Consider the following 20653-nt stretch of genomic DNA (forward strand, 5'->3'; position numbering starts at 1 on the left):
ACCATGGAAAGTTCGTTCGTTGTCAGTGAAATTCTTTGCGGTCTTTTTTCCCTTTATCGAGGTAAATCAATCATAACGCCTGTAGTCTGGTACGACCATGCCAAATGTTAGATATGGTTTCACACATAAAATAACTAAATTAATATTTTCAATCGGAAGAAAAAAAAAAATAAAGTCACCCAAAATTTTGTTCTGCTTTATGTTCACACGTGCACTGTGTTGTGAGGTATCTGTATATTTTTACTTTACGTGGATCTGACACCTTCGTTGAAAATCTGAAAAAATGGACTGTCTACTGATGCAGGAAATCGTGAAATATTAAACAATACGTTCTATCTAACTGTAATATAAAAATACACTCTGTGTATATCCTCTAGAAGGTTTTATAAATTAACATTAGTTTGACTGACCCACAACCAGAGACAGAGCTAATTAATGAATACAATAAAATATCACTCATTTGTATTTGTACCAATACTAATACATTTTATAACATCACCTTTTATCTCCCAACTCCATTGCCTCATCAGTTTACTTATATATATATATATATATATATATATATATATATATATATATTATTAAAATATTTTTATAATTATTATATAGATGCAGCGTACAATTGTATGGTACCTATAAGTTCTCTCATATTCGACCAGTTTAAGAACAAAATTATTCAATTCCTCTGAGCATTAGTCTCTGCGTTCTTCTTCCTCTCTCCGTGTTCGTGTTCGTGTCAGCGGTAACAAGGTGAGAAGGCGAAGATGTCAACCACCGCAACTACAACATCAGAAGGTTCTTTTCTTCATGAATTAATTTATGCTGTAAATAATTAGTGTTTGCGTTTCGTTCGGAAATTCTGATAAAGGTTAATACGATGCAGAAGTTAGCAGCAACGAGTGGGAAGTGATACACATGAGCGAGCAAGAAGAGGATCTGATTCATAGGATGTACAAGCTGGTCGGAGACAAGTAAGCTTCCATGTTTTATGTTGTAGTGCATTTTTCTTTCTTAAACAATCAGAAAACTCCATTGCACTTTAACGAGGATTTGGGTTTCTGCGTTAATTCTGTGCATCTGAAGTTTCCAGAACTTTGTAGTTTAACCAGGATTCGGATTGTGGCATGCACCTAGATAGAATTTTAACCGTAGATGATTATATAAGTTGACTTAAAGGTCAGAGGAATGAATGGTTATAAAAATAGAATGTTCATCCATTATGTTTGGCCATTCATGGCAGACATTGACTATTCGGTAGTAATGAGTTATTTGGCTAAAGGCATCATCATTGCTTACATACCAATAATTAATTACAAAACAGATTATTAACTCTTCTCTTTAAGATTGGTTTGGTTTTTAAAATGGGAAAAGGTAGATAATCGTGATTATTTTTTATTAGTAAGGATAAGGTAATATAAATTTATATTTATTTAACACGTTACAAGGTGAAATAATTATAATAGAGTAAATTTTGTATTTTCTTTAAAAAAAATAAAACAATAGTGTGAAATATATATATATATATTTATATTAAAATATCATTTTTTACTTTTATTTTTTTGGTTAAAGGAGATACAGAGATTATATTGGTCTTTTCATTTTTTCATTTTTACTTTTTATCAAATTAGTTTGATTGTACAGTTTTTAAAATATTTTCTTTTCGTCTCTTTACTTGTTTCTAGTCTATCATATAGTTAAATTTTCAATTTTATTTTTCTACTATTTATTTCTGTTGTGATATAATCTTTTTAACTTCTTTTCTATGAACAAGAATACAATAAAAAGTTCAGACGTAAATTATTCAGTATACAGTACGGACTCGTGGATGTTTTTTCACACTTGACGATGAAATTAACGTGTTGGAGAGAGAAATATTAGTTTTAAGAAACAATGAGAATTATTATATTATTTTAAAATATTTTTTATCTTTATTTTCTTTATTTCCTTGATCAGACAAGTTTAATTTTTATTTTATCAGTTCGTCTCTGTAGTTTTCTTTATCTCTACCCTTCAAGATGTTAATAATGAAAGTGGAAAGAAAGAAAAATTAACATAAAAGTGAGACAATTTTTAAATTGTGTGGTAAGGAAAAACAGAGAAAAGAGATATTTTTTATATTGTAAATAGAATAACAAATATCGTGAATAAATAAATATTAGATAATTAAGTTATTTTACATTTTATATTCATGATTCTGTGTTTTCTTAAATAAAATAAAACACTTTTAAGCACGATACCGACCATATTGTTTCCCCTTCTTCCTTGTCTTTTTTTTAATCCTTTTCGTTGAAAATTACCTTTGAAACAAGTCATGTTTGTTAATCTTGTTTTATTATTTCAAAATCACTTTTAAAAATAGATATATACAATGAGTTAAGTACTTAAATTTGTATTCTTTGTAGCTTTTGTTATTTGTTATATCCTAGGGTGTTTTTTTGTCTTATTTCTTTAAGTTTTTTTAATCTTCCATGTTATTTATTTGTACCTTTTTATCTCATTGAAAATACTGCAAAAAAAACTAGTGAATTTCATAAATTTTAAATATTGGCAAAATTAAGTTAGATTTATCAGAAACATAAATTTTTTCTCGAATAATTTATTAATATTTAGACAGATGCTATCCTCTTGTAGGTTCTTCATCCACACATTTTCCGGTTGAACACGAGCCTTTTAAAATGCATAATCTTTGCACTTTTTTTTTATTAATTTTATCATGTTTCATAATAAAGAATTTAAATGGGTAATAGTCATGGGCCATTATTAATGTCAAACAATTCGTTTGAACATTATCTGATTGTCTTTGATTAAATATTTATAAGTTACATACTTTTCCTTTTAAGTGAAAATATTGAAAATATTGAAAATACATGAATGTTAATTTGAATTTGCAATTGAATAGGTGGAATTTGATAGCGGGTCGCATTCCGGGTCGTAAAGCAGAAGAGATAGAGAGATTCTGGATTATGAGACACACTCACACTTTCTCTGTTACAAAAAATCAAAGTAAAGCCAAAGACTCTTGATTTTTTCTTTTCTATCTTTCTGGGCATAATTCTCATAAATATATAAATTTCGGTTAAATATATGTTTTACACGTCTATAGATTTCAGATAATATTTTCTGTATTTTTAGACTTTTATTTATTTTTTGTTATCAATATCAGTTTCTAAGGGTTACAATATTTTTTGTTTATTTTTTTTATCTCTTTCAAGGACTGATATTGATGATGAAAAACCTAATAAAAGACTAAAAATATAATCAAAGTCCAAGGACTATCAAATAAAATAAAAATCTGAAGTTTGATAAGATCTTAAAAATATATTTAACCGAATAAATTTTGTTCTGAAATTTTTGTGTCGCCCATTGTATTCCTTCTGCTTGAATCGTAAACTTCCGTCAGTGTCATAGAAGCTACGAAAAAGTTTGCATTTTAGTTTGTATAAAAAAAAGGTGTGTATTAGACTACTTTAATTTAATTTAAGTGATTTATAATTTCAACTTGTGATTTTTTTATTTGAATGTCTCCTAATCAGTATCATCCGTAATTTCTCTCACACACTATATAAATCCTTTACACACAAAATAAAAATAAATGTAAAGTATTTTATTAAGAATGTTCCAAAAACATTTTAGAATAGAAAAAAAAAACTATATAATTTGATTACCAGATTAGAATCGTTAAATAAAGTTTTAAAGTAAACATTGTACACACTGCCGAATAAGAAAGACTTAACGAAAAGATTATAGTATTTTGTTGTTGTTAAAGAAACATGATATTTCGAAATAAAAATAGAAGAATAAGCACAAAATGACATTCACTTCAGAACACCAATATAAAAAACGATATTAATTTATAAAAATATTTTTTTAAAATTAATTTTAAAAATAAATAATTGTATAATTTTATTCTAAATAATTTTTTATTATATAGATTATTTTTTTATTATGGGTAGTTATTTGAATTTTTAAAACTAGTAATTTAAATAAAAATAATAATAAGAAGGTATACAGGAAAAAAAGTAGTTAATTAGATGATTTTTCTTTATTAATCTCCTTTATTAATGATAGAGAAGTACATTGTAACGGAATATATTTAGTTTTAATAAAAATTACATATAAATTTTATACTTTCGCTCAAAATGACAATAAAATTTATTATGTTACTTTGAGGTCATCTTCTAAACTTGCAAAGACATTTATTCATCTGTGAAATACAAATGTAACAAGTTTTCCTACAAATTATAATTAAATGATACTTTAAGATCAATATAATAATATACATTATTTAAATCATAAAGGAGGCATATGTATAATCATAAATAATTTCAAATTTACAAATTATCATTCATTCTAATAATCATACATCAACATATAAATCTAAATGGCAAAAGGATACTCATGAAAGAATGTCTTTCAAAAGAAATATCATGTGACTTGTTATGAACAACTTAAATTTGCAAACTTCAAAGGATAACTTCAAGGTGTAACGCCCCTTAATAAGATGTTACTTAAAATAGATCAAACTACAAGCGTTTAAAACATTCTCGTCCAAATACAGATTTTTTTTTTAAATGCGGAAGCAAAGCATTACTTATTATATGTTCTTACATCATATTGAAAACACATATTATTTGTCTTTTACAACTATAAAAATTAAACACGCCGATAAATAGCAACTTAAAGAAAATCCCAGACAAATTTTATTTCCCAGCACTTTCGTTGAGCTACTCCATTCCAGTAACATCTGCAATATCATCTGCTCCCGTACAAGTACGATCATTGCAGGTGGAAACCAAAACCACAACATGCAAGGGTGAGCAACCAGAAATATCATATTATACACAGATCATACAACAAAAAAAATCACAATAACATATATTGACGCGAAAAATATCACCACAATCTATCCTTTCATAATTCAATGTCGTTTTCTTTATATTTTCGTCCTCACCACCTGTTCTCAATAACAATCGATTATCCTCTGGGGAAAACCAATCCTTCACATTTCGTCATCACAACCTGCTCTCAATAGCGGTGATGAAAATCGTTTCCCATCGTAACTTCATACCTGTCTTCCCTGACTCCTTAAGGACTAACGAGTAAACACATTGGTACTACGCGTACAAATGCACTATACTCAGCACGAGCCGAAGTCATGGGCGAGACAATCACCTTCTCACGTAGAAGAAGTGATACTCAAATTTCTGATCTTCAAATCTATAATCGTATCGAATTTCTCACACCTTTTCTTTTCTTTTGTTACAAAAGAACAAGTAAATTAACTTAATCTACTATATGATTACCAACGAACTTAATTAATCGCGTTCGATCACAATCTGATACATGTTCTCAATAACATGTATAAAACCAACGAAATATAGGCCACACAAAATAACCAACAATTCTCAAAAAATATTTTAAAATACTTTTTCTTTTTAACCCCAAAATTTACTAATTTCACATCCCTGTCCAGAAATTAAAATTTCTGGCGCACCTCCTAAAATTACTAAGTTCACACCCCCTGCCCAGAAAACAGAATTTCTGATGCACCCCTAGAAATTATTAAGTTTATACCCCGTCTCCAGAAAATAGACTTTCTGGCGCACCCCCTGAAATTACCAAGTTTACACCCCCTGTCCAGAAAACAGAATTTCTGGTGCACCCCCAGAAATTATTAAGTTTATATCCCGTGTTCAGAAAACAGAATCTCTAGCGCACCCCCTGAAATTATTAAGTTTATACCCCGTGTACAGAAAACAGACTTTCTGGCGCACCCCCTGAAATTACCAAGTTTATACCCCTATCCAGAAAACAGAATTTCTGGTGCACCCCCAGAAATTATTAAGTTTATACCCCGTGTCCAGAAAACAAAATTTCTGGCGCACCCTCTGAAATTACCAAGTTTACACCCCCTGGTTTTTTTTCCTAAGCTTAGTCTTCTTCCTAACCCACTTACTCACTCATTTCTTCCACTAAAAGGAAGAGAAAACTCACCCTTTCACACCTCATACACTCTAGATTTAGAGTGTAAGAAGGTACCCCACATGGAAACCATAAAAACATAACTTGAAAAATTACAAATATAACAAGGAAACACATATAAGAGGTATACCCCATGCAAAACATATATCAAAACTATACCTCATGCAAAACATATCAAGCTATACCCCAAGAAAACATATGTCAAAGTTATACCCCATGCAACCCATATATCAAGTTATAACCAAGAAAAATATATATCAAAGTTATACCCCATAGAAAACATATATCAAGCTATACCCCAAGAAAACATATATCAAATTTATACTCCATGCAACACATATATCATGCTATACCCCAAGAAAGCATATATCAAAGTTATACCCCATGCAACACATATATCATGATATACCCCAAGAAAACATATATCAAAGTTATACCCCATGCAACACATATATCAAGCTATACCCTTTTCAAATATATACCTATTCCCACCATTCACCAAATCACAACTAAATAAAGCAAGGCAAGCTCCCCTTACCTCTTGTTGTAGAAATTTTCTAGAGTTTTCTTTGATGTTAATGAAATGACCACAAGCTTCTCTCCTCTTGATGTACCCCAAAGTCACTCCACCCTCTTGGATCCTCTTTGAAACTCCACTAAGAGTAGAAGAACAAAGTCTCTACACCTCTCTTACTAGTGTTCTGTTTTTTTTTTGTAAGAATAGTAGCAAAATATTTTTCTCTGACTCACCAATTAAGCTAATTTAAAAGCCCCTCCTCCTCTCTTTTCTAATCAACTTCAGACTAAAAAAAAATAATGTCCACAACAAAACAACAATAAGGTGAGTCCCTCCTATGCCTCCAAAGTCTTTGCAAATATTTCTTTGCTCACTACAAACCCAAACACATCAGACACGGGTTTTGTTTTTTCACAAAACCACCTCTCCAATCCCATGCAAAAGCACATAATACCAAACTATTAAAGGAGGAAAAAAAACAAATACACTACCTTCTCCGTGAATAACCATTCCTAGAGTTACAAAAAAATTCTAACTTACTCTCACTTTAATTTTTTTCTAGATCTAACTATGCATGGAAGAAACAAGAAAGAAAAGAAAAAAAAAACAAAGAAGAACAACCCCTTCTGCATAATTCACGTTCACAAGATCAACATTTCTTTTTTTTTTTTTCTCTTTCCTACATCATGTGGGCCACACATGTCAACCAATTATAAAAAAAATGAAAATTGTAAAGCTAAGAAGAGTCTTGATAAGAATCGAACTCATGTTCTCTAACATCAATATATATACACAGACCACTACACCATTTCAAATTTGTTGATAATTTAATGCAAACAATGTTTCTTAAGCCTTATTTCATATAAATTTCGAAAATTAAGTATAAAAACTAATATTAACTAATTTTTATTCACTTTCTCAATACTTTCTACAAACCAATACATACTACACTTAAATATTTAGGATCACAACCAGAAAATAAAGTAAGATAGAATTTTTTTTATATTTTTCTATGGATCTTACACAAGGCATGCATATTCATTCTGTTTTATGATTGCAATAAACTTTGCCTTCATTCCATAACTGTTTATAAATGATAAATACATTCAAACAAGAATTCACCTGAATTTTGGCAAGCTTGACAGAATATTCATGTATTATATATGTATTTTACTCATAATCATTCTAATATTTATCTACATTTATATGTAACATAACAATTAATCATAACATTACATTATTATATTGTTGTTTAAACCAGATTCAATTAGATAATAAAATGTCATTATGGTCTATCTTAAGTGAGAATATTTCACACTTATCTGTGATATGGTTTTGGAAGATGCAATGATAAGTAAGATTTCGACCATAATCAAACTGACTCAAGGTCCAAACGGATAAAGTCATTGTTTTAGGCCTAAAAAAATGTGTCAAAAGTTTTTTAGTACTAATTTGTTTTAGGTCTCCTACAACAAAATAAAATAATGTCTAAAAAAAATGTCTTTTAGTATTAATTGTTTAGGTCTTTGAAAAAAATAAAAAAATTTAAAAAATTTAAAATAAACTTATAATATAAATTATATTATTAGTATATAATAAAGTGTTATCCTTAAGTTTGATTTAAATTTCTTAAACCTTCTAACTATATGTAGGATTCTAACTTATCTTTGCACCATAGATAGGATTATAAACAAGTTTTATTGCATAAGATTGAAGGACTTTATATTGATAAATAAGATTTCGATCAACTCTAAATCAAGATTAAAGAAGTTCGTATAAATGAGATTTCGATAACAATAGATAAAAATTGAAGTATGTAAGAATTTTATCACCATCAAACTAGAATAAAATTCATGATTTAAAACAAATGCGAAGATGAATACAATAATATTAATAAAAATTATTAAAACCAAATGATCGCTAAATTATGAAAATATTCAATAAAACAAGATCGCTAAACATTAATGTCCATGAATAGATTGGTCAACATGGAGTTCTTAAATTCAAAAACACGTGAAGTAAAAGGAATCACAAGAGAAGAATTTGGATGGCTTAGCAAGATAGCAAATATCAGAAATCTTGTTTTCTGTAAATGGTTGACGTGTCATCCACAAAAGAATTAACTTGGTTTGCTTTTTGGATGGTTGCAGGAAGTATTAAACTAGTTACATTGAACTTTGTCTTGTTTGTGTCTGGTAATTTTCACATGGCTAGTTTCAAATCATAATTACATCTCACTGTGCATACAAAAATCCATTTATTCGTATAGGTAAAAAAAGCGATTAGAGGCAGCAAATCCTATCTCTTCTTATGATCTCTTATTTTGTTTGGTTTGAGTTTCATTAATATGGTTGAAACTTCAATAAATTTTTCTCTTAAAAAATTTATCAATAATATCAGAATTGATGATTAGTTTTAGTAACAATTCCAAACGAGTAGTGAAAATTATTACTAATAAATATACTTTACTCCTCAATTCTCTTTGTTGTAATTTTCTATCATTTTAACATGTTTTGTTTTAGTATTTTCAGTTTTTTCTATTAATTATTCCGTAACAATATAATTTTTTATAACTTATAGTATTTCCTACATAATTATCTAAACTTAAAACAAATAATAGACCAATAAGGAATATAATGTATTCTTCTAGAAGTGAAAGGGATAAAAAATGAAATAAAAGTATTTTTTTAGTCAAAACTTGCGCGGAGTATACATAGGCGTCTTTATCATTTCAATATTAATTCTCTTTTTCACACTATAATTCTTAATCCTTCCACAAGTTCTACAGCAAAAGGATGTGAATTTATTCTTATTCCATTTCTTTCCTTTTTCATTTGGTCACTATCAGATTGAATTAATGTTTGGTTATAGGTAAGGATCAGGTCGTATCAATAGTATTTATTAGTTATTCAATCTGAAATAAAAAAATTTATTTATTATTCATTTTATTAATAGTAGGTTATCTTTTAAAAAATATTTATGAGTATTTATAAAAAATAAAATATAAATTCAATTTAATGAAATACAATTTTAATTTAATTTAAATTTAATTTTTAATCAAGACAAATTAAGTTTTAATTTTTTTTTAAATAATTGATATATATATATATATATATATATATATATATATATTTAACTTATTTTTAAATAAGTGTTAAAATATTTATTATTAATAAATATTCACATGTATTAATTATTTACCTTAAATTTTTCTCATCCCTTATATGTATCCTCAAAGAATCTTCTATCCGAAAACATTTTAAACAAATGGTAAATTAGGAACCAATGGTTTATCATCATCATCAGAAACTTATTATCAAGCTGACGTGTACTGGACTTGGTCAGCATTCTATTGTTCACTAACAAAATATCAGTCTCAACTCAAACTCATTTTCTCAGTCAAACTTTGACTGATTTTCATACATTACTTACATTTAACAATTAAATAGCACCCATTCCTTTGCTTCATCATTCACCATAAACCCTCCTCTCACTAAGCTTTTGCCATTTCAATTCTCTGTCCCAACAAATCAGTTTAAACTTCAAAACTTAGTTGCCATTTCAATAGTTAGATAGAGTAAAATGGAAAGTGAAAAGAGTTGGGAGCAGAAAGCTCTCGTGAGTGAGCTAATTCAGGGGTTGCAGATAGCAATAAAGTTGAAGGAAAACTTCAATATACCCTCTTCGATTCACACTAGGGACTCACTACTGCAGAGTATATTGTCTTCTTACGACAAGGCTTTGCTTATTCTGAAACAAAATGCACCGTTTTCAAATTCAGAAACCATGCATCAACCAACTCAAACTTCCTCACCACAGTTTCCTCCCAAAGATCACTACGAAGGTGCCCTCAAGGATCATCAAGAACTTAAACAAAATTCAAAGAAAAGGTACAAATTTTAGCAGCACAAGACAATCCCTTCTAACGTAGGTTTGTTATTTCTATTTGTTCTAACACTGGTGGGAATTTCACTGCAGAAAGAAGATGCCCAAATGGACGGAACAGGTTAGAGTGAAGATCCAGAATGGGGTTGAAGAACCTCTGCAAGATGATTACAGCTGGAGAAAATATGGACAGAAAAACATCCTCAATGCAAAATATCCCAGGTGAAATTTTTTTAAATTTGTCTCTAAGAAATTCATTGGTCACTGATCAAACAATTAACAACGGATTGTTACATTTGCAGAAGCTACTACAGGTGCACATTCCAAAAATCTAAGGGCTGCTTCGCCACCAAGCAAGTGCAGAGATCGGAAGAAGACACCAATGTCTTTGACATAAGTTACCGAGGAAGCCACGTCTGTTCTCAGGGAAACTATGCCGTTCTGCCATTAAAATTAGCAGACACAGAAGAGAAATCGCAAGGTTGTGACAGTGACGTTCAGTTTCATCATGCACAGTCATCGGGAGAAAGAGTTACAAACGACGCAAACACGTTGACTGTGGAAACGGATAACATGACGCCACATCCATTCCCTTCGTTTGGATGCATGCCACAAGATAACCACCACACGTTTCTTCCTTCCTTCGTACTGGAGAATGATCCCTTCTGCAGCACCATTTCCCAGACGTCCTTCTTCTCTCCGAACACACTTGAATCAAATTATCTTGTGTCTCCGTCTTTCCATTTACATGATGAATTCGACAGGGTCTTTGACAAGCCGTGCCCTGATTCTGATGCTGCCGGGATCGTTTTAGCTGATGCATCAACCATCAATTCTCCAAATTTTGACTTCAATTTCTCACTCGATGCAGTGGGAATTGGTGCAAATTGCCCTTCAATGCCTGGGGGTTCATCCTAAGTGCACTTGAGAAAATTAATTTCATAGTGTTTGTCGAAATTATTGTTACATTTGAAGAAACGAAAAAACGACAGTACGATGATGCATTAGACTCCAGACAGCACTAATAAACGCCGGTGTTTTTTTGTTCATGTTAATGTTCAAAGAAGCGACCTTCTAGTGTGAAAGGGACTGCCGAAAATGTTGGGACCAACCTTCTCTATCAAAAGATTGTTTTCAAAGTGAATTGGTGATTTTCTATTAAATTATTAACGAGTTAGTGATGACGAATTTCTTCAAAAAAAACTTTTTCAGGACTCAAAAATTCATTTTAAGCTGACTTCAGCTAACATCGTCTGAATTCGCTATAATGCATGTTACAGAATCGGGGATGACCCAGACAAATCCAAGGCTTACCGTTGAGGGTTAAGAAGGTACTTTCATTCTCTAATTTACTTTGTCATTTTAAAAATGTGTCTCAAATTTAGAATATATCTTTAATAATAATACTCACAGTAAATAAATTAATTATTAATTTTAGTAAACAAAAATGATTATATCATGAATTAATATAATGAATTTGTTTTCATAAAACATGTGTATTATTTACCTTAAAAGACAAATAATTTAAGTAACAACAGGTTCACAGAGGAAGCAGCCAAGTAATAATTGACATTTCAGATATTCTTCCACACATGTTTCTGTAGTCAAGCTTTCCCATGATTGAGTCGCAGGAACTTTGTGTTTATGGGCCCAAAAAAACGATGGGTGTAGGCCTGGGTAATGCGAGGCCCAAATGACTGCAATTGGAGTAACATCTCTCTTGGGTTGAGCTTTCTGAACATCCGGTGACCAAAGACGGAGCTTAAATTCCACAGCCCTTAACTTTGTCTAAATTTTATAAAGAATATTTTTACATTCTGTTGCATTCGATCTAAAGGGACGATAAAAAGAAATCGATTGATCCTTTTGATCAACAATTAACAAGTGTTTTTACACTACTGCATTAAGGAAAATTTTATCTGTAGCTACTAGAAAGCAATAATGTGATTTGTACAAAAAGCATGATAATTAGTTGAAAGATCTTTCATCTAACAGGATAAATGTCGTCCACCTAAATTACAACAGAAATATTTAATAGTTACTTCTGGGTGTGCCAAAAACAAAAACAAAAAATGGGAACCCATGTCACCTGCTACTTCACAAACTGAATGCGGTTTAAATTATCGATCGCCGTTCAAAAGTAGACTGGGCATTTTAATCTTCTCTACAGAACAAAAATTTGAGATTCATTTTCACGTAAAACGGATGCGTTTAACTGCTCTAGTGGCTACGAAGTGGGTTCAAATGCAGCTTGCTGATGCCAAACGCCATTGAGATTAGACTGCCATAATCGGACCATTCCATCTTGCCCTGTAGTAGCCAACGTCATTCCACTCATATCCCATTCCATTTGCCACACCTAAGTAACATATGACAGTAAGCAACAGATTGTCGTATAAACCCATCAGAAGCTAAGTTCAACATCCACATCATCTCTTAAATACAAATTGAAGAGTAGAAGGGGACATATAAAATAAAGACAAATTTAAAGTCATTCATATACCATGCCCTGGTGACCTGACAGTAGTGCAACTCGGTCTACCGGGAGTCTTCCATCATGGTCAGGGTTCAATCCAAGATGCCATATTGCAAGTCCTTTGTGAGTTGCAACCGCTATGATCTCATACGGTCTACATAAGAATCATACCAATTACTGATATATGCAAATAATTATATAACAGAAAAGGATCTTTCACATTTCTTTGACAACCCAAAGACAAAGGTGGTAGATAGACACAAGCACAGACCGAGCCTAGTAGAATAACAAACATCCTCGTGATAGTTGACTACAGGAGATCATGACTATCAACCTATCCAAACAGTTGTTGTCAATCAGGTTGTACGAAGAAGTCCCAGCCAATAAATGTAACTAACATTTTTCTAAACTTTTGCACATATTACCTGCCAATATTTGGTGCCCATGCAACAGCATAAACCTGATCACCCTTGTCTTCAGGCAGTGCCAATTCTGCTACCGGAAGCCATCTTTGATGAGCCTGATCAAATTCCCATACCTGAGGAAAATAAACATCTCAAGTCAAAGACATAATCCTCCCCCAAAACCTAATAGAAGAAAGATGTGGAATGTGCTTCTGCTGCAATACTGAACTCTTGCCCATTGTCACAGGCTCACAGTTTGCATCTATTGCAAGGTTATCCACAGTTCAGAAAAGTGGAGACGAAAATTCTAGAGTGCAATAATCATACCATGAAAAAATATAGATAACAGAACTGAAATCAATAAAATAACAGGGCGGAATTCTAGACTAGAGTTACCTTGGAAGAATTAAGCTCTGATGTATTTGAATTAAAACCTACAAGGAAGCTTGATTCCTGGCTTGCACCCTTTTGTAGATTCCAAGATATGGATGCAGAGAGGCACGAAGCCTTTCCAAATGCAGACACCGACTCGATAACATTTTGAAATTCAGCCTAAAATGTGAGACGAAAAAAAGAAAAAGAATATTTAGTACCTCATTTTGTTACTGTGAGGAAAGGTATAATTATATTTGAATATTTAGTTTCACCTGAAGCTGCCAGTTTCTCAGTTCTAAGGGGTTCAAGAGCTCAAAAACTCTTATATTGCCATCTGAATATGCTGCAACCTAAAATGTTAATAGAATAATAATAATTAATCAATGAAAAAATAATTACTAAACTAGCTATAATGCGTAAGGGATTTTATGTTAAATAATAATGTACGCACAATGTAGTCAGCAGAAATAGAAAAAAGCATAGTTCCAAAATAAATATCAATGACATTGTACTAGCCATATAACTAACCATTTTCAAACTAGTCGAAGAGATCCCGAATTGAACATCAAGGACTTTGCTTGAACTGTCTCCAAAGCTTTTGCACATCTTCCACTGAAGAGACTGCGAATCTACATATCGACTTTCAGAATTTCAAAATTAACCGAACAAGATTCCACAAAGTAACACATTGAATGAAAAAAACCTGTTGACGAAAACTAAAAAACTGGATTTAAAACTAAGTCGTAAGGAATATGCAAAACTACCCACTAAACAATAAACACAGCATGCCGTAAAAAATTCCAACCAGATCCTATTTTCCAACAAGAAATTTAATAGTTAGTGCTCAACTTGGTTCCAAAGCTTAAGCCATTGAATGCTTGCCATAAGAAGCACATTGATTCAACTCTAACAAAAAACCAATCAATGATACCTTCTGCAACCTCCTCCCACAATGACACAATTCCATGGGCGGAAATACACGCGACTGCATCACCGTACTCTGGCGGAACCCAAACAATCTTCACGATCTTTCCTTCGAGAACCTTAAGAAACCACAGAGAGAACAATAAGGAATGACCATGTTAAAGTGAACAATTATCCTACAAAGTCTGTTTGTAAATAACAATAATATATAACAACATATACTCATAAAACTCACGATTTATTAATTCATTAGCGTTTTAGTAAAACTTAATCTAGTCCGAATTACAGATTGAATAAGAGTAAAAGGAAAAATAGGAAAGAAAATAGAAGACGAACCCTAGATTTGAAAGTAGAGCGGAGGGAGGAAGAAGAAGATGGATCGCGGGAATCGAAGATTGAAAGTGTGCCATCAGCGGAAGCAGCAGCGAGTCTGGTACCGGAAAGGTTCCAAGATGTGCAGGTGGTCGCATTATCAAGAGTCAAAATTTCCTTCGCCATGTTTCTTTCACTGAAGAAAGGTGATCTGAAACTGCCCAAACATAAAAACCTGTTTCCGGGGTTTTAGAAGTAAATAAAGTATAATACCGAGTATTTCTTTTCCCCATTAAGGTTGTAATCTCACATGTTTTAATTTTTAATAGATTAAATTTTTTTTTCTTAGTTTTAAATAAAAATTATATTTTATTAAGTTTATTTTGCATCATAACATTTAATTTTTTTATCTTATTTCACCCATTTTTTTTATGTTAGTTGAGAAATGTTTGAAAATTTAAATAAATTTAATAAAATTTAATTAAAAATAATAATAAGGAGTTGATTTTAAATTTGATTCAATCTCACAAAATCAGTGTAAAATGATATTTGTATTCACTTATATATTATAAATCTATTTTATCTTTAGTTGATACGAAACTTTCAATATATTATCTTATGTCGATATCGAATGTGAAACTAAATACTAATGTGTATTCTGATAGTAACGTTATGATAAACTTTAACCTTTAATATCAGGTTAAGAAATTGATTTTAAGTCTAATTTTACGTAATTATAAAAATGAGAGATAAAATTAATCTAAAATTTGAAAGGAAACTAATTTTATTTTCACTTAAAATTAAGAAGAAAAGAAAACATTTTTAATCCATTTATATTTTATTTAGTTTTCACTCGTTCTTGTACGCAGAGACTAAAAAACATATAGGCTAAATACTATTTTTTATTTATAATCTTGTTTTCTTTCAGTGTCATCTTTACGTATTTTAAAGAAAAGTAAAAAACAATCTTTCTACTATAATTGTTGTTTGAAATTTCTCTATTTTTATTTATTTATTTATGATTCGTAGTATCAACGTAATATGTACCAAGGCAGTCAATTAAATAGAAGTAAATATAATTTATTTTGTGGAATTCAATGATAATGTTAGTATGGTGATATGCGACAGGAGTACTAAATAAGATGTCCTTAATTAAAGTTGACTAATTGACTTGACATGAATAAGGAATGTTAGTATAATTGCTGTAATGGTATGATATATCAATATGTTAGAAATGACCGATACTTAATTTGGTAAACAAAAAGGATTGAGCACACTGAAAATGTTTAAATAGTAAAACAAAATTAAGAAAAAATAATCATGATAATGAGACAAAAAGTTATTAAACTTAGCTTAAATATATATTTAAAACAAGATACTATTGTTGTTTTTTATTGTATACTGTGAAGGGATGAAAGGAAAATAATATAATAAAGAAAATAATGAAGCAAAAGAAGTTAAAGCATGTTCCTCTAACACAACATGAATCATGTGAGCTCATTCAAGTCTAAAGAGACGAGACAAACAATGCAAACCAACCAAATAAATGGTTGTATAAGTAAGAAAAAAATTATAAAAAAAATAGTCCATATGATGCATGTATATATATTTATATTGATGAGTTTATTTTTAAAACAAGATTTAAATAATAACATTTTTCACGTTTTAAATTAAAATAATATTTAATCACATTCACAAACTTTTTCTTTTATAATATACACCTATTTCATAAAACTTTTAAAAACTTCCTGTTTAAAAAATTAACGTGAAAATGTTTTACATTTTCAAAAACCTGAACGTTATTTAATCATTTTGGTTTGAGTAAACCAAATAATGGAAATTAATCAAAATAATTTTTTTTTCTTCCATATTCCTTATTTTCATTTTTTTTTTCTTTATAATTGTTATGTTTTAATAGATACAGTTAGTATTGTCTATGTGTGTCGCATTTTTAAAATATTTGTCTTATATTATAAGTTAGAGTTAATAAAATATATAAATTAATTAAATTAATATATACAAGAAAAATTATAAAAATGATAAGAAGTAATTAAATGTTAACAATAAAACTTACATATATAATAAAAAAATGAATTAGTTTTATATAAAATATTTTTTGCAGCTGGTCCCACATGAATGTTGCCAGGTAGTCACTGCAACTCAATTTATAACGAACCTACTCTCAATAATCACTATGTGTTACCCAAGCACTCTATCATGGCCATCCCTGTCCCACTTAATTAATTCATAATATATGTAATATTAACTAATATTTTTACATATCTTACTTTCTCGTTTTCTCACATTTTTTAAATTGTGTACAAACATTATACAAAGTAAATTAAAAAATATAGTGAAAATTAAAAGTATTTAGTCATTTAATTTAAAAACAAAAAAATAACGTAGATTATTGTAAAAAGTAATTTATTCTTAACCTTATTAGAAAAATAAAAATATTCTTATAACATTTATTTTTTCTGATTCCATAGCAATAATGACTATCCCATAGCAGAGCCGTGTTGAGCAATCAATAGAAGAGTCTTTCTTGTTTTCAAATTTCCATAATTTATTCATCTGTTGTCCTATTCACACCCAAGAAAAATAAATAAAAAATTGATTTATTATTTTACCATTTCTACGAATTTTTAAATACATCGCAGCATAGAGTTTCTCTTTGAAAATCCAAAGCTCCACGACTGTGACATATTTAAGACACATATTATAACAATAATATTCGTTGAAATGTTGTGCATGGTATTAGTATGAAAATGTTCATATTTCAAATATTGACCCCAACCTCAGTAATAGTATATCCATGTTATTAAATGTCGACCTCGAGTTGTCCTTTGCTATCTAACTTTGTGGACCCTTTGTGAAAAAAATTGATGCTAACATGACATTATTTATTGTATGTTTAAGGTACATCTATCTATTTTATAATAACATACGAGTGTAAACTTTTAAAAATACAGTTAAATTTTGTCTCGTCTTTTTTTTTTATGGAAAAAACTTACATATTTGATATTATTCTCTAATTATTGTACAATACATTTAATGAAATATAAATTAAAATAAAAGTTCGAACTTAAATAGAAAACAACATATATTATATGTCAATTTTTTTATCTCTCTTGTAACAATGAATTTGTTATAAAAATGAAGGTGGAGCATAATTATCCTTTTACAAAATATCGTTAATTTATCTATAGGCCATCAATGGTTCAGAGTTGAAACATTAAATACAAACAAAACATCAAACATCCTAATTCAAACAAAAATTTGCTCGCCAACGTTGCAACAGAAAATTCCACATTGATACATCAAAACAAGTAAAATACGACGCCATATTAAGGTTAATTAACATTAAAACAAGTACAATACAACGCCATATTAAGGTTAATTAACATTAAAACAAGTATAATACGACGCCATATTAAGGATAATTAACAAAAACAGCTTAACCACTGACATTGACATTCGGTTGAATCAATTCTGAAAATAATCAAATTCCTAGCCAAATAAAACAATTAAATAAGATCTAAAACAAAGCGATTTGTGGTAATTAACCTTTCCGAAGATGACCTTCTGACGAGGGAAGAGATCTCCGGCGAGGGTGCACCGATCTCAAACTCTGGAACTTCGGGGATGGTGGAGAGAACGGGTCCAGACTTATCATAAACCACGTAGAAGCGCTCTTTGGAGTATTTCTCTGGCACATGGAAACTGAAACTGGTGGTGGTGGTGGTTTTATTGTTGGACTTGAAAACGGAGCGAATGAGTTTTTGAAAGGAGCGAGAGAAGTTGAAGAACTTCCGTGGCATGGCGATGGAAGGTGGAGGAGGCTGAACCGGAAGCGCGTGAAGTGAACGCTCCGGTAAGTGAGGCATGGAAAGGGTTCTAGTTATAGGGGATTTAGCTATGGCGGAGTGGAGTTGACGATTGAAGGAGTTGAGCTCAAATGAATCGTAGAGCGTGCTGCCACAGTCCCAAAGATTGGTAGAATACGAGGATGACTTTGTCGCTAAAAGTTTCTCCGTAATGGTTACCTTGTTTCTTGTTTGAGCCATGTCAAGAATCCTATGAGTCTGTCTGTGCTGTCTTTATTTTATGAGCAAAACTCACATTAAATTGAATTAGTGAGAGAATGACGTTAAGTTTAATCGTTTTCTGCTTTTTATAGATGAAAGATATGAAACGCGGTAGTCATGAGTTGTGACCAGGAAAACGGTTACCCTCCTTCTAAGGTTTAACTTCCGCCATATATGGACCATGTAATGTTGCTTTAGTTCCTTTGACTATGTTGCTTGCATTATTCTTCCGTGGTTATAAGTGGATGATAAATGATATTAATCAGCAATTTTTAACAATAATTTAAGAGTCAAAATAATATATTAAAGTAAAGTATAATTTTGATGTGTAATTTCTATATAAAGTTATTAAATTACATTAGTAAGTATATATAATATACTTAAAGAACAAGCGAGTTGAACATTGAATACATTTATTAATAAATGTTCACAATATTGTTATTGTTTCGACCGGATCTGGTAGGATCCTGTTAAAACACTCACAAACGATAAAGATTGGCGGACGGATGATATCGCATGTTACGGATCGGACGGACGCTTGGTGACGGACGGACGAAGCAGACCGAGCGGCTTTGTCTCTAGGGGGCACTAGAAGCTGGCAAAAACTGGACGGTCGTTGCTGAATCTCACGCGATCGTTGCTGAATCCCACGAACTGAAGAAGGCTGGTCCAAGACCAAGCGGACGGTACAGTGACAGACTGACGCTGCTCCACGCTCTAGGTTGGAGGTCGGGCAGGTTTCTCCCTATGCACTCCAGGTGGTCGTCCTCCTACTCCAAGCCAGTCAAAGGCACTCCGACGCTCAAGTCAGTAATATGACAGAGCGGTCTGTGATGCATGTATATATTGCATCGTAAGGAATCCGTCCAGAAATCATACCTGGGACCTTTATTTATACTGATTGTAATGGGCTTTTACCTTTCGTGGGCCTGAAAACAGCCCAATCATACCTTAATCTTCATTAAGGGCTTTAATGAGTCATTAGTATTTAACCGCGTAGTCGACATAGTGAGTGACGGTCATGACGGTCGTGACGGCCGGTCAATAGGGTGACCGGCCAAGGGTGTCAACCTGGGAGGGACGGTCGAAACGGCCGGCCAGCAGGGTGACCGGCCAAGGATGTCAACCTGGGAGGGACGGTCGAAACGGCCGGCCAGCAGGGTGACCGGCCAAGGATGTCAACCTGAGAGGGACGGTCGTGACGGCCGGTCAGCAGGGTGATCGGTCACGATGGACACTCGGTCTAGTCGGTCGGCCTGGATGGACGACCTTGGCGGACCGCTCGTTCTTGATAGTCAACCTGGATGGACGACCTTGGAGAACCGTTCGATCTATGTGTCAGGAGGACCGGACGGTAACGCGATAGGCCGTTGGGTTGTTCTTTGCTTAACGAAACTGTCACCAAAACTAAAATAAATAAATTTTAAAAAATATGTTACGTGTACGCGCACATGAATATATATATTTAATTTTACCCACATGTAATGACATGAGTTTATTGGGAATAATGGAGTTAATTCAACATTCATATACTTACTCTAAATACTAGGAATAATTGTGTACTTGTAGACATTTAAGGAATCTAATTGTATACTCCCGTCATTTTGTTGAGTTGCACATTAATCTCTTTGTTGATGTCAGTAATATACAATCCTTTAGAAAGAAGCAACAATAATGTAGAATCTAAAGT

At 31.4% G+C, this 20653-nt stretch overlaps 4 protein-coding genes across 7 annotated transcripts; 2 read left to right on the forward strand and 2 right to left on the reverse strand.

Annotated features, from left to right (window-relative positions):
* The first annotated feature begins 610 nt into the window (after positions 1 to 610).
* Positions 611 to 3498, forward strand: LOC108320349 (MYB-like transcription factor ETC3). 2 transcript variants are annotated; one of them, XM_017551738.2, is made up of 3 exons: positions 611 to 795; positions 887 to 971; positions 2900 to 3498. In XM_017551738.2, the coding sequence occupies exons 1-3, from the start codon at positions 765 to 767 to the stop codon at positions 3021 to 3023; spliced, it is 240 nt and encodes a 79-aa protein (XP_017407227.1). In that variant the 5' UTR covers positions 611 to 764; the 3' UTR covers positions 3024 to 3498. The 2 variants fall into 2 exon arrangements, with proteins under 2 accessions (XP_017407227.1, XP_017407226.1); XM_017551737.2 differs by having other exon boundaries at positions 614 to 795; positions 884 to 971.
* A 6495-nt stretch (positions 3499 to 9993) lies between these two features.
* Positions 9994 to 12671, forward strand: LOC108320327 (probable WRKY transcription factor 41). 3 transcript variants are annotated; one of them, XM_052869391.1, is made up of 5 exons: positions 9994 to 10389; positions 10478 to 10606; positions 10687 to 11531; positions 11665 to 11715; positions 11923 to 12671. In XM_052869391.1, exons 1-3 carry the CDS (start codon positions 10082 to 10084, stop codon positions 11300 to 11302), a joined length of 1053 nt encoding a protein of 350 aa, XP_052725351.1. In that variant the 5' UTR covers positions 9994 to 10081; the 3' UTR covers positions 11303 to 11531; positions 11665 to 11715; positions 11923 to 12671. The 3 variants fall into 3 exon arrangements, with proteins under 3 accessions (XP_052725351.1, XP_052725350.1, XP_052725352.1); XM_052869390.1 differs by having other exon boundaries at positions 10687 to 11715; XM_052869392.1 differs by having other exon boundaries at positions 10687 to 11715; positions 12016 to 12671.
* LOC108320333 (protein SEH1) lies at positions 12353 to 15129 on the reverse strand. The gene is made up of 8 exons (XM_017551719.2): positions 14900 to 15129; positions 14571 to 14682; positions 14168 to 14268; positions 13912 to 13989; positions 13661 to 13816; positions 13286 to 13398; positions 12888 to 13014; positions 12353 to 12743 (listed from the first exon to the last, which is right to left on the reverse strand). The coding sequence occupies exons 1-8, from the start codon at positions 15059 to 15061 to the stop codon at positions 12612 to 12614; spliced, it is 981 nt and encodes a 326-aa protein (XP_017407208.1). The 5' UTR covers positions 15062 to 15129; the 3' UTR covers positions 12353 to 12611.
* A 2969-nt stretch (positions 15130 to 18098) lies between these two features.
* LOC108320357 (uncharacterized) lies at positions 18099 to 19142 on the reverse strand. Its single transcript, XM_017551746.2, has one exon. It carries the CDS (start codon positions 18940 to 18942, stop codon positions 18403 to 18405), a length of 540 nt encoding a protein of 179 aa, XP_017407235.1. The 5' UTR covers positions 18943 to 19142; the 3' UTR covers positions 18099 to 18402.
* Between the last annotated feature and the right edge of the window lie 1511 nt (positions 19143 to 20653).

The sequence above is a fragment of the Vigna angularis genome, chromosome 10 (genome assembly GCF_016808095.1).
Source record: "Vigna angularis cultivar LongXiaoDou No.4 chromosome 10, ASM1680809v1, whole genome shotgun sequence".
Taxonomy (NCBI): domain Eukaryota; kingdom Viridiplantae; phylum Streptophyta; class Magnoliopsida; order Fabales; family Fabaceae; genus Vigna; species Vigna angularis.

Coding starts and splice junctions, on each gene's coding strand:
- LOC108320327 (XM_052869390.1), top strand. CDS start 10,082: ATGGAAAGTGAAAAGAGTTGGGAGCAGAAAGCTCTCGTGAGTGAGCTA. Junction 10,390..10,477: donor AAACAAAATTCAAAGAAAAG/GTACAAATTTTA, acceptor ATTTCACTGCAG/AAAGAAGATGCCCAAATGGA. Junction 10,607..10,686: donor CTCAATGCAAAATATCCCAG/GTGAAATTTTTT, acceptor TTACATTTGCAG/AAGCTACTACAGGTGCACAT.
- LOC108320349 (XM_017551737.2), top strand. CDS start 765: ATGTCAACCACCGCAACTACAACATCAGAAG. Junction 796..883: donor CGCAACTACAACATCAGAAG/GTTCTTTTCTTC, acceptor AATACGATGCAG/AAGTTAGCAGCAACGAGTGG. Junction 972..2,899: donor TACAAGCTGGTCGGAGACAA/GTAAGCTTCCAT, acceptor GCAATTGAATAG/GTGGAATTTGATAGCGGGTC.
- LOC108320357 (XM_017551746.2), bottom strand. CDS start 18,942: ATGGCTCAAACAAGAAACAAGGTAACCATTACGGAGAAACTTTTAGCG.
- LOC108320333 (XM_017551719.2), bottom strand. CDS start 15,061: ATGGCGAAGGAAATTTTGACTCTTGATAATGCGACCACCTGCACATCT. Junction 13,817..13,911: donor TGAGAAACTGGCAGCTTCAG/GTGAAACTAAAT, acceptor CTCACATTTTAG/GCTGAATTTCAAAATGTTAT. Junction 12,744..12,887: donor TGTCAGGTCACCAGGGCATG/GTATATGAATGA, acceptor TATGTTACTTAG/GTGTGGCAAATGGAATGGGA.